We start from the raw sequence: 13,977 nt of genomic DNA, 5'->3' as shown, positions 1-13,977 counted from the left end.
CACATTCCATCCCCAACCAGAAGAGTCTGTGTTCTCCAAGCTCATTTGAATGAGACCTCACATAAGAATTTTCCATTAAAAAAATAATAAAGAGAACCAACAGTAGGGAGCCCTGTGCTAGTTTGTTGCATACTCATCTCACTTAAAACACGATCCTCCCAACAATTCTATGATCAGCAGCATCTGCGATCATGCCTCACAAAGGACACATAGGCTCAGGGATAAATGGTTAGGAAGGAAGCACTGAGGAGTGCCTCTTCCTCGTGTGTCCCCCTCACAGTCATGAAATTTTCTGAAAAGGGAAGAACCTCTCAGTGCCAGCCCCATCGAGCAACAAGAAATGAGTCTGCTCCACAGTCTGTTGGGGTTAATGCAGTCCTTCACACTATGTGTCAGAATGGGAACCAGGTGCTTTCTGCAAGCCACCCCAGGTGGACTAGATGAAACTGCCCTCAGGCCCAAGGACAGGGGTCTGCTGCCCCACCACTATGTCCCCAAACAGGTCAGTGGTATGAAGCATCCCACCTCCTGAACCACCTCTCTTCTACATTTAGCCTTTGCAATTTCTGCTTCTTCTCTGAATCCTTCCCCTACACTTAAGAAAGAAGAGTAAACAGCCTCTGGCTCTAACGTCTGGGGTGAAACTCTTAACATGGCTAAATAATCTAACAGAACTGGGCACCTGGGTGGCTCAGCAGTTGAGTGTCTGCCTTCAACCTGATTCTCCCTCTGCCTATGTCTCTGCCTCTCTCTCTGTATCTCTCATGAATTAAAAAATAAAATCTTTTTTCAAAAAAAGAATGTAACAGAACAGTACCAGATGAGGCATTTTATAGACTAATCTACCATTCAGTTTCAAATCTGAGATAGGGAATCTCCCTGTTTTGCAGAAAAAGATACATCAACTTCAACGATGAGTAAATGAGAAAAAAATAAAGGAGAAGATGCCATATATTGGAAAAATGAAAGACGAAACAGAATCCGGTACACCTGTATCAAGTGGCAAACTGAGGCATCATTGGCCCCAACCCCACCAGCAGAGCAGCTCATGGTGTACAAAAATTGGAAAAATTCAATTACAGATCTCCAACTTCTCTTGAAAAATCAAACTATGTAACAAAGATAAGCCTAAATTTTTACCTTCTTGCATGAAAAAAAAAAAAAAACTAGAGCTAAGTTCTGGCTACCTCTTTAAATGAAAGCTGTGCATTCATCAGTTTACTGGAAACCCACCCTACGTCACCTCTACATCACAGCAATGCACTTTGCTCATTTAAGTCATTTTCCTGGCTCCACACAGTTCTGTTTGGAGTTGTGATTTATGACTTATACATAGCTGACATGAAACGCTCATGCTATTCACTAAATGGAAAAAAAGTCAAGTTAATAGAACTACAGAGGAATGGCAGTTGCTTTTATAAATAATATTTATATATGATTGTGTGGGTCAATAGTGCACAGAAAAAAGCACTCCAAAACATTAACAGTAATTTGCTCTTGGGAGTGGGATTACTAGATATGTTCCTATTATGCTTACTATACTGCAATATTCCTTTTCATGGCTTAAAACAAACACACATGCATTCGCAATCAGCAAAAAGATGTTTTAAGTAATATGCATTATAGAAAAGAGAAATTTTTATTATAAATTTAAAAATTATTCAAATAGTTGGAATACTTGTTATAAATTACAGAAAATTTAGAAAATGAAGAAAAACACAAAAAATAAAATACAGTGCACCCTATCATTCTGTCACTCAGAGATAACACTTTTGACATTTAAATATCCTTCCTGGTTTGGAGAAAAAAAAAAAAGGGCAGAGCAAGTATTTTGGAGGGAGAGGGATATAGGTAGAGAGGGAGAGGAGGATAGGAAAAACAGCTACCCAAAGAAGAAATAAAGTTAAGGCTGACTACATGTGTTTCCATAGCAATACCACCTGCCAAGAGACAGAACAGGGCACAGAATAGCACCTGGTCCAGGCTGGGGCAGGGGGAAATGACCCCACGGCTCTTCCCCTGTGAGAACATTCACCAGGGAGAGGAACACCTACTCTCAGATTTGTAACATCTCCAAATAGACTATTTAAGAAGTTCTCCTTCTAAAACTGGAAAAAAATAAATTATGATAACCAAGGGGCAAATTGGGAAAAAGTGTATATAAATAAATAGTTCGTTTACCAAAGTGGCATCTCCATACACTCTGTGGCCAGGGCCAGCCACTTGGGGGTAGAGGGTCATCCTTATCTCCCCAGCAACACGCCTACTTAGGCAGTCTCATCTCCCTGGGTGACACCTCTCTCACTCACTTACCCAACAGTAACCCACTTAACCACATTCTTGTTTCTCCCATCTAGTCTCCAGACTGGCACTAAGAGTTAGTTACCTAACAATGGAGTTTGATCATGTCACTTGGCTGAAATTATTCCTTGGCTCCCCAACACCTCCAACAGCCCCATTCAAACATATCTATTACTCTAAAACATGGTAAAATGCATTTCATGTTGTAACCCAGTACACACATGCATATGCACATAACAATCATGTACATACACATATGAGTGTCAGAAATAAAAGTTACACTAAGTCAAACCTAGTCTTACTATTTACAATGAAACCTATTTTCCACTCTAGTGTATTTCCTTTTTGAAAGAAGTGCTAGCCTTCACTTGTCAATCAGAGTCAGGCAGTACAAAAGGTAACAACTCTCAACTGGAAAAACTATGAAATAACATCTAAATGCTTTTGTAGAAAAATACTGATCATTTCTCAGTCTCATCTCTTTGCACTTTCCACCCATAATTCACACTCTAGAAGTGAGCACTACTTCACAGTTCCTAGATACAAGATACTCTCCCAAGCTCAGGGCATTGCAAATGCTAGCCCATCTGCCTGGAACAGCCAACTACTGCCTCAGCTCAAACACTACCTCTCTTCTGGCTCCTTTCCAGACTCCCCTGGAAAATCAATAAGCCTCAGTTCCTACTATATGCTGCATGGACATTAGTCACTTAGTCAACAAATAATTTACTTATTAGGGTCAGCTATTAGCCATGTCTGGTTACACATGCTAGGAATACTGTAGTAAGCAAAAACCAAGACAGAAGGCAAGACTCTGTCTTGGTTTTTGCTCCAAGACAAAACCAAGACTCTTAAAAAACAAACAAACAAACAAACAAACAACACAAGACTCTTGCCTTCTTGGGGCATAGCCAAAGAATCACAAATATAGTTACATCTTCAGTAAGTGCCAGAGTAGTAAATGGTGCTTTTGGAAAATGCATAAAGACTAGACATGGTTAGGAAGGCTTCCCTGAGGGAGAAGCATCTGGGCTGAAATGTGTGAGGGGGGTGAGGGAATCTCAGAGCAGCTGGTCCAGGCAAAGGAGGCTCCAAGGCCAGCAGGGAGCATAGCATCTGCTCCAAGGTGAGGCTGGAGGCAGGGACGTTAGTAAGGATTTTCATCTTCAACCTAAAAGCAACAGCAAAGCATGTGTGTTGTTTAAAATGTACATGCATAGATGGTGTGCGCATGTGTGGAGGGTGTGAGGTGAGAAGCCAGGAAACCATGGATGCACCAGTCATCTGGCAGACAGTAGTGGCTTGGCTGTGGTTTGAGCAGAGCCAGGAGAAGCAGATGGATGCCAGAGGTACTTGGGAGGTATCCAGATAGAGTTAGTGGTGAAATAAGTAGCATACACATGTGAGGAGTAGGTGAACTCATGCATTCCCTTGGAGAGGATGCCACCCTCTGATCTGGCAACAGTGGAACATGACTAGGGACCCCCAGTTATGAGGAGGGGTATGTGGAGGGATCAGGGGAGAGCATGCAGTTGAGTTGAAACTTCTTAATGGATATAATTCCATTAAAGTAATTCTCTTATTATTTTGGATTTTTTTTTGCATTTATTTATCTCTAATTTTTTTGCATTGTTTTGCATTTTGCACACTTATCACCCACAGGAACATAATATCAAAGGAGTATCTTGTCATGTGTGGCTCTGTGGCACCTAGCACTGTGCCTGACAACTAAGTCTTAACATGTAACAGTTATTAGTTAGCAACAAACACTGGCCATTTCCTAGGCAGCTAAGATCTTAATGCATATTAAAGACTAACAGATTTGGGGCACCTGGGTGGCTAAGTTGGTTAAGCACCTGACTTTGACTCAGGTCATGATCCCAGGGTCCTGGATAGAGCCCTATGTTGGGCTCCCTGCTCAATGGGAAACTTGTTTCTCCCTCTCCCTCTGCCTGCTGCTCCCCCTGCTTGTGCTCTTTCTCAAATAAATAAATAAATCTGAAATAAATAAATAAATAAATAAATAAATAAATAAATAAATAAAAGACTATCAGATCAAAGTCAGCTTGGCCTGGCCTGGCCTGTTCTTATAGGGACAAAAGCAAACGACCTGGGTAGAAACAATGGGGTGATCATTGGTAAAAAGCCAGATCCATGGTTCCATAAGGCAAAGCTGTATGATAGATGTGCCACAGGAGTGGCTTTAGGTGGGGCCACCAGCTATCACAGTTGTAACATGTTTATAGCAATTAAAAATGTTAAAACTTTAAAAAAACAGCCATTCAAAAGTTTGCAACAGTTAAAATCTGAACACTGACAACTTCCTGAATTCGGTCATCATTATTTTGGCTTTGAGGATTTAATGTGCAGCCCCCACTGGCAGAGAGCATTACAATGGTCCTACATGCAGTGCCTCCCTGGCTCTCTCTCTGGATCCCCCACATAATTTCATCATGACCACAGCAGTGACCTTCTGCTCTGCCAGTGACAGATAACAAATGGTATCAGTCAAGAAAAGTAATACAATCTATTATTTACAACAATGGTAACAACACATCCTTTCGTGCTGCTGAAAAAAAATTCTAAAAAGAAAGAATAAATTGAATACAGAAAACTTAAGTATGTGAATCTGTAATGGATCCTTGTGGTTGTTACCTCAGTTATAATCTAGTAGGGTTCCTAAATTTAAATGACGGATTTTATTACTTTTGATCGATACAGCTCTATTATTTTATTTTATCTATCACTGGCTTTGGATGTTAAACTCTAAAAGAAGTCAAAACTCTTTATGAAATGTCATGATGAATTATATTTTCAAATAAATGCCAATGTCTATTTCAAAAAGCAAACTGGGCTCAGATTATCCATTTTTCAAAATATTTTTGAGTATATAAGTAATAATATTTACAGTTTATCAAGTAATTTTATTCATTTAAATGATTTAAATGAAAGCAGAATTTCAATCTTCCAATATTATTTACTTTATGCAAATGCAAAATCATGGTATCACAGGACAGTTACCTTACTGGAATCATGTACACCTCGATGTCTCAATTCCCAAGACACCAATCTGTTTAAATCCAAAAAGGTCTCATTTACCATCCTAATTACATACCATTTATATTGTAACTTTAAATTTTACAAATATCTCATTTTCCACCCCAAGGCTGGCATCTTTATTAAAACTCAAAAGTCCCTGGATTGAAGGCAAATGAGTCAAAAAAAATCACTGCACTGAAATGTAATAAGGATTCAGTTTTGTGCAAGTGGCAGACCCACAAACCTACTTATGCAAAGGATGTTTACAAATCGTATGCAGAGGCATGTTTCGCATTTTGTCTGCTAATGTAAAATAAGAAACAAACATTTTTATGAATTCAGTTCTACCCAACTCAGATGAGCTCAAAGTCACACACTTTGTAACAAAGGCCTCCTTCGATTTTTGCAGCACTTATGTTACTGAGTCCTGCATGGAACCAAAGCAGCACAGAAGCCAGGGAATGGTTCCACTTCTCTAGAACACTGTCCTCGATGTGCTGACACATAAGCAAGGACACTGCTGTAGAGACAACACTAATGCACAAGCTTTTAAATCAAGAGTTTTCAGTGTAATCCAACAGATATAGGAAGCTTTGAAACTGTGTTCATTTAGAAACCCTTATGCTTGAGGAGCATATTTTTCCTTTATAAATGTACCAAATATCCCATAGTTCAATAACTACTTAAACACCTCACAACTACAGAGACCTTGGAAATATCGTCTAAGTTTGCTTCTTGTGGTATAGCTGAGACAAAAGGCAGGCATAAAAGCTTGACATCGATTTCACATTAAACAATCTTGGGGACTCTAATACAATCCAAGCCCTCATTGTCCCATTTGTTTTCAGCTTTCTATGAATGGAATCTGATTCCACACTCTGCTGCTGCATACTGGAGTTCCCAGGCTGTGCAAAAGAAAAGTTTTGTCAAGCATTTATGAATTCAAAAACCCCGAAAAGTCTGTGTGCCAATAGTGGCCATTGCAGGTTTGCTAGAGAATGATGGCTGGCCTACAAATACAGAGTTTCTGCATGTGTGGAGGGTCCTACAAGGAACAGGTGAACACTCAGCAGCAGGTATGGACAAACATGGTTCTGCAACGATACTCAGGCCAGTTCTAATGCGAAGAGGGAAAGGTTTCAGTGGCAGGGTGGCATCCATACAGCAGGAGGGTGAGCAAACCACCCTCCTGAACCCAGGCCATGGAAAAATATGACTGGGATAAAAACCAATGTCATTACTGCAAGAAACCATTCCACTGCATTTGCCAATAAAAGAAAAGGAAGAGCATTTAAAGAAAGATCATGCTTTTAAAATACAATTTGAAGGGACGCTGTGGCTCAGTGAACCATCTGCCTTGTGCTCAGGTCATAATCTCAGGGTCCTATGATCAAGCCCCGCACTGGGCTCCCTGCTCTGTAGGGAGTCTGCTTCTCCCTCTGCCTCTGCTTCTCTGTGTGTGTGTGCTTCTCTGTGTGCTTCTCTCCCATGAATAAATGAATAAAATCTTTTTAAAAAATACAATTTTTTGTATTTGCAGAGACTGGCTTCTGCAAATTCGGATTCATGGTAAGAAAAGAAGTTTTGGTCAATTGGAGAAAGAGCAGCAACTCTTCTTTAGATACTTGCTACCACCTGCTTGTGCAGTTTCTTGATGAGACAGGCTATTAAGAATTTGAAGAAATCAACGAAAAGCTCTTAAGTAGGAATCATGTGCATCACTTTCAAACATTAAACCTAATATGGAAAAGTTTCACCTAGAAAAATGGGACTGAGTTTCTTATTACAATTTTAGAAAAGAATTTTAGCATCTTTTTTATCAGTATCTTCTGTATTTATCATAGTTACGTAAGATGAAGAAAATGTGATGAATTTTCACCGAGCTCAATCCAGATGCCTCTAAATTTGCTCCTGTTGACTCCAGTGTGTCATGCAAACAGGATTTTCCACCTGTGTCATGATGTGAAAAGGCTGGGAAGCACCAAAATAAAGGCAGAGAAGACAGGAATCACCAAGAAAAGACCAGCAAGAAAGCCAAGGGCACTCTTGTTCCTATATATAATTATGCAATAAATGGTCACCCAGTTCTGTCTTCTGTGGACCAGGAATATTTGAACTTCTGCTGCTCCCCATCTTGTTCCTGCCCCATCGACAGTTTGAATCACCAGAAAAGGAGCCCTACCTTATAAACCACACATTCTCAAAGAAAAATTTCCCAGTTGAAAGCAACCCATTGTACTGTAGATTGATGAAAATGCTCTATCAAATTTCAACACTGAGACCTTTTCTGGGCACAAAGAGAAATTTTGACCTACTTTCTGAATGCAGTTGCGAGGGAAAGAAGTATTACAACCATAAATGGACAACAGGAGGAACGGTATAGAGCCATTAAAAGCTTAAGATTACAGAGAGATACTGAAAGACATTTACAGTATAAAATTCAGTGATAAATACAAAATAGTACACATATTCAGATTATAAAACATAAAGGCATACTTTGAAAAGGTCATAAGCAAAAAACTTCAATAATGAGAGAGTGGCAGAATTAGGACATTTTTTATTATTTGAAGTTTTTTCCTTAACAGTTATAATTGCCTTCAACTACAACAGTAATAATATTTTTCAAAAAGTTGAATGAACTGATAATACATATATCTGCAAGCACTCACTGTTTTCCACTATTAGTTACCATACATAAACTGACATTTCTCCTATAAATGTACCAAAACCTCCCTTCCACACCAGGGCCAAGTGTTAACTATGAATTGCTTGCTTACCTTTTTAAATACTACAATGACTAACAGAAAGGTGATGTTTAAAACTACTAATAATCTATCCTTTAAATGCCACTGCAGAATGTCATTCCATATGAGCACCCAAACACACAACTGCTTGGATCCGAGGCATTTAACAACTAAAAATATCTCAGCGATTTTTTTGAGAATGAAGACAGAATTGTCAATATAATTAATTCTATGTTTAAAAAAGAAAAAAAAGTAGAGCAATTTCAAAATTAATATTTTAAAATTAAGTTTACCTGCTGGGTTGTAAATTATCTGTTTGTTCTATGAATATGACTATGTTAGAATGGTGCTTTGAGTAGCTAAGATTAACTGAGCTCTTACTACGTGCCAGGCACTGGGTACTAAGTATTTTGGAGAATATTTCATTTAAGCCTAACAAGAATATTTTTGGAGGTTATGGTTATTATCTCCATAAGCCAGGAGGTAAAATAACTTGCTAGCAAGCAGCAGAGAAGGTTAGAACATGGGCATCTTTAACTCTAAAGAGTACATTTCTTCACTATACTCTACCGGACAGACACATTGACAATCAATAATGGTCAGCATCTACAAGAATGCAGTCAAAGATACAGGATATAAAGCCAATGATATTATCCTCACAATCTTAGATGTTTGCTTAAACCTTTTATCTACACCATATTTTAATGCAGCCATCAATCAAAAAACTAGAGTCTCACAATTCAATTTTGAAGTGAGAAACAAATCCATGAGTGGAACCATGAAGATCCTGCACAGAAAGTAAACATGTAGACGTCCGAGAATTTCCAGCACCCACATCTTATAGAAGATAGCACAGTAGAAAGGAAAGTGAACTGAAGCTAGTTTTTTTTCTTTTAAAATGCATTTCAGTCCCATCTTTTCCAGCTAACAGTGGGGAGACTGTGAGCAAATTGCTTGACCTCCTTTGATCTCATTTTCCACATTTAAAATAAAATTAGTACTGCGAAGATGAAATGAGAGCATCGTTTCAAGGCCTCCACCAAGAGAGTGCTCATTCAGGGCTGACTTCCTTTACTTCCCCACATGATCCTAAAATCAATGTATTCTTGCAGCACTTTAGCTACACACAAGTCCATATTTTTGTTGTGACTACCAACTTCAAGTTACATAATTCAGAAGAAAAATTACCTGAAGCATTGTTGAAAAATGTCTTATCGCTTCATCATAGAGTCCACTGCCAATCAACACATAAGCAATCGCTATGAAACAAAATACAAAAATATTAAAGGAAAGAATGAAAGATCTCAGAGTAGAATCAGTAACTAAATTCTTTGCTGATCCTAAAAGGCAGCTCCGAGGACCAGAAGCAGTGAAAGAAAACCTGGAAGTTAATAAGATGTACTTGAATTCACCTACTATCAATCTTCTAAGTGCTCTCTATATTTAAATTATTAAAGCCATCTATAAAACATTGCCTACCAGAAGTAATTATCTTTTTCTAGGCCCATCACTCACTTTCAAACACAAATAACCTTTATGATGTTTCAAATCGATACATCAAAAGAGCTAGTAATTAGCCTGAATAAAACCCACATAACATGGCAATGTGATTTTACTGTAAAAGTTATGAGAAATACCCAAATGGCATCACAAACCTCAATTCCTGGGGGGTGCTGAACTTACTGCCAGTTACCAAGTAAGAACAAAAGCAGATGCTCTAATTAACATATATTAATAGAATGCTTAATTCACACCAGTGCAATGCAACAGTGGTCTTTTCCCTACCTCTTCTATTCAAAATACAGTCAAAACACTACTCAAAAAAGAAAACAAAACAAAAAAACACTACTCAAAGTATACACTAAAGATGAATACATCGTTTCTGATCAAATTGTGTTGGTAACTGGTATTTTGAAATTAGAGCCATGACAACCTCTTAATACCTGGCAATATTTGGACTAAGTTTTTTCACCTGTCCAAAATGCAGTAAGCTATTGATAATCTAAATTACATTTCATCTATAAAATTTGTCCTAACTCCCCTAAATATCCATTGCCCCTGAAAAAACTGTATTCCTCATTCAATGCAATACTAATTTTTTTTTTGCAATACTATTTTGATCAGATTTCTTTGCAAAAAAGTTTTATTGCAATGCTCCAATCCTAGGACCTAAAAGGTATTCAACGAGACAGACAACTAAAACTTTTACTGCTGTGAAGAGCTTAAATTTCCTGACAGTTAAAAGTAGCAAAAACATTCAATGTGGAAAGAGACTTAGGGCGTCCTTTCACTAACCTGAGAAGAGTAAACTTCAAAAGCACCAAATGTCATAATAAGACAACAGTTTTGGGAGCATTCATTAAAATAAAGAGGGCTGCTTTTGTCATAATTTCTTTGAAAAGATAAATTAAGGTCAAACTCATATTCCAAATAATAAGAAAGGACACCATTTAGATGCATCAAATAACAAGATGAGCAAGAGACACCTTTGGGGTGGGGGTGGTTAGGAGTATTAGCAGTAAAACAATAGCGATAGGTATGTGCATGGGGGACTCCATACATTTCCACATATTAACTCATTTACTCCTCAGTTGCAATGAAGCAGGTACAATTATTATCCCCATTCAAAGAAAAGGAGATGAAACATAGTGCAGTTAAACAAACTGTCTGAAGACTATGTGCGGTCAGAGAAAGGATCCAGGCTGCCTACTCTGGGGCCCACCCTAATACACTACCCTGAAATAAATCAAGGCTGTACCGAAACTGCTGTGTACTGGGCTGGCCTGCAAAAGTGGTTTGAATTCCTGGATAATTACATGAACAGGGACAGAAACATAAACTTCTGGTTATGAATGTGGGATAATGGTGATACACCATTGAATGGTATATGTCTTCTTTGAATGTGGGATAATGGTGATATACCAGAAAGCCAAGATCTGGCCTTGGGTTCTGGCTCTGCCACCCACCAGTGGTATGATCATCGGGACCTCAGCCACCTCTCATTACTCTCTGGGTCTTGCTTAACAAGTTCTAGAATATCTTCTTACATTCTTTGCAGTTCTAAATTTTTAGAATTTCCTATTTCTCTCCCCCATAATCAGTAAATATCTGTTGAATGAACAAATGAATAAGTGATCCACAAAAACAAACACAGTTTTAAGGGATAAATATTACTGTACTCAGGAACATGTTTAAATTGTTCTCCATAGCCAGGCTGTTGAACTCCACTTAAATAAAATCAAATGCAATTCTCAAATCTTTCTATCTAAAATTAAACACTTTTTTTGAGAAAAATCCAAAAGTATCCATGGAAAAAAAATCCAAATCTTGCAAAATTATAAATAGCTACAAGGATCTAAATTTTGTTCTGGCAGCCTAAGGACATAAAAGAAAACACCAGAATTCTCAAAGAAATCATTACTCCAGCAATTCCACATCTCTCAGCAACGTGTGTGTTGACAGAAGCCACTCTTTCAAAAAAAAAAAAAAAAAAAAAAAAAATACTGTGATATGAAAGATCCTAAGCCAGCTCAGGGCCTTGAGGTCTAGTAGGATTAGTCTTAGTGCACAGAACATGCCTGGCACATTCATTTACTTAATAAATGAATATGGGGCTGACCAGAGTCCAAGGACCTCAGAAAAGACCAAATCTGATTTCTTAACAGGTAATTAATTCTCAAGGCCTACTCAGAATAGCACCAAAAAGTGATTAATGGGGATGCCTGGGTTGAGTGGTTGAGTGTCTGCCTTTGGCTCAAGGCATGATCCTGGGGTCCTCGGATCAAGTCCCACATTGGGCTCCCAGGGAGCCTATTTCTCCCTCTGCCTATGTCTCTGCCTCTCTCTGTGTCTCTCATGAATAAATAAATAAAATCTTTAAAAAAAAGTGATTAATACTTTCAAAATTGTCAGCTCTTAATTACCTGCACTAACAGAGCAAAGGAGCCAAAGGAGCTCAGTATTTTTTTTTTTTAAAGTAAGCTCTAGGCCCAACATGGGACTTGAACTCAAGATCGCGAGATCAGGAATCATGTGCTCTATCAACTGAGCCAGCGGGGTGCCCCAAGGTGCTCTGTTTTAATAGAAAATGCATATGGCCACAGAAAAGATGAAATAATTATATGGAAATTAGATAGAAAAAAATTTCCAAAGGTGCTTCAGGCCACCAGGCACTGGGCAGGAGCACCTGCTTCTGTGAAGTGTGTCTAGCTGCCATGTTCAGTCCTGCATTCAATTTTGTTTCCACTCTTTCAACTGTAAGCTGACCCGACAATGAGCAAGACACACTTAGAGCATGTCAGACACTGGCAGAACCAGCCTATTTGAAAACATGCCACCAACAAGCCAAATGCAAGACCCATCTGCAGATCTGAAAGAACTAAACACTTCTACACCCCCGTGCTTAGACCCAACAATAACTGAGTGGCCTCACAGTAAAATTAGCTTAAGCCTAGCTATTTTATTACACAGAAGATTACAGGAGGCATGAGTCTCCTCTGCTTTCACTTTGTTATTCCTATTCAATGACAGCACCAGTAACCTTTTCATTATAATGAATGATAACCGCTCCTAAGGACTCATTATCCTAATTGTTAATTTCCAAAGAAACACAGAGGTCCTTACCCATCACTCCCTCCAGAGCCAGTATTTTCTCTATTTCATATTGTATTGACATAGAACGCATGGACCTGCATGAGAGTTGAATGCCCTACCCAAGATCACACCACTTATCACAAGATCCCTATGATCTTGATCACACCAAGATCACACCACTTATGTCGGCAGAGCCAGTGTCTGTGTTCTTTCTCCCTCACCACCCTGCCTGCCTACTCGGCATTGAATCATAAATCCTAGGCAAATACCCCAGAAGTACCCTCTTATTCCCGACCCAAATCTCACCTAGCTCTTCATTTGTGCTGTCATTATCAGTAGCAAATGGGAATCTCTTTTGTTCTGCAATAGACTTGGCCTGGCTCTGAAACAGAAACAGAGAAACATACATTTTAGCTTATCACAAACAAAGACAAAGCCTACAACGAAGACCTGCATTTTAAAAAAATTAAAGCTCCATTTGATTTATGTGGAAGATAAGATTCACTTTAATAAATACCAACTGTGTACTTCAAGCACATAGCTTGTGGTCTGATGTCTCCTCTCTTATCATTAGTGGTTCTTTTTTTTTTTTTTCTTTTTGATTGATTTGAGAGAGTGAGCAAGAGAGAGAATGAGGGGGAGTGCGGAAGATGGACACAACTAAGAGGGAGGGGCAGAGAAACTTATGCAGACTCTGTGTTGAATGCAGAGCCTGACTTGAAGCTCAATCCCATGACCATGAGATCATGCATGACCTGAACCGAAACCAAGAGTGGGGTGCTTAACCAGCTGAGCCACCCAGGTGCCCCACTGTTCTCTTTCTAAAAACTTTTTTTCGCTTCCATAGGGATTCATCCTGCTGGTGCTTCACGCTCCCTCCATGTTTTCAGAAACTATTTAATGACCTTATTCATGTTGTGAAGACCACATTCTGACCATTAGTCCTCCAATGAGGATAGAAGACAGAATGTTGCTTTTGAAACTAAAAATATTTTAGAAATAAGAGCTACAAGTTGTACAGAGATGACGTCACCAGAGGACCAACAAAATCTGACCAAGAAAGAAGACATACTAGTAAAAAAAAAAAAAAAAAAAAAAAAAGTACAGCAGATGATGAATATCTCCCTCCCACTTACGGCAGAAGATTTGCCTATGAAGAAATTATACAGACACATGCACATTTGGCAGGAAACCTAAAACAAAAGAGGAAACCATGGGAAAGCAAAGTAAAAAGTTAGCTTAGTACCCGAGTGATTTTATAGGCAGTACTGGTCTACTCTATATAATGACAGCTCTGTAA

General features: G+C 38.7%; 1 protein-coding gene across 14 annotated transcripts in view; it reads right to left on the bottom strand.

Annotated features, from left to right (window-relative positions):
- The window catches only part of TTC13 (tetratricopeptide repeat domain 13), an 80,435-nt gene that overhangs the window by 46,412 nt on the left and 20,046 nt on the right, over nucleotides 1-13,977 (bottom strand). For all 14 annotated transcript variants that reach the window (XR_007410104.1, XR_007410105.1, XM_049108936.1 and 11 more), the window contains 2 exons: nucleotides 12,984-13,059; nucleotides 9,273-9,343 (listed from right to left, as the gene is read on the bottom strand). Coding sequence is in view for 12 of the 14 variants with exons in the window: in XM_049108936.1 (XP_048964893.1) it covers nucleotides 9,273-9,343; nucleotides 12,984-13,059 (147 nt within the window). In the remaining 2 variants the exon portion in view is untranslated. The remainder of the gene's footprint in view (nucleotides 1-9,272; nucleotides 9,344-12,983; nucleotides 13,060-13,977) is intronic.

Source organism: Canis lupus, chromosome 4 (genome assembly GCF_003254725.2).
Source record: "Canis lupus dingo isolate Sandy chromosome 4, ASM325472v2, whole genome shotgun sequence".
NCBI lineage: Eukaryota > Metazoa > Chordata > Mammalia > Carnivora > Canidae > Canis > Canis lupus.
Note: the sequence above shows the minus strand (reverse complement) of the source record. Positions and strands in the feature narration are given on the sequence as shown.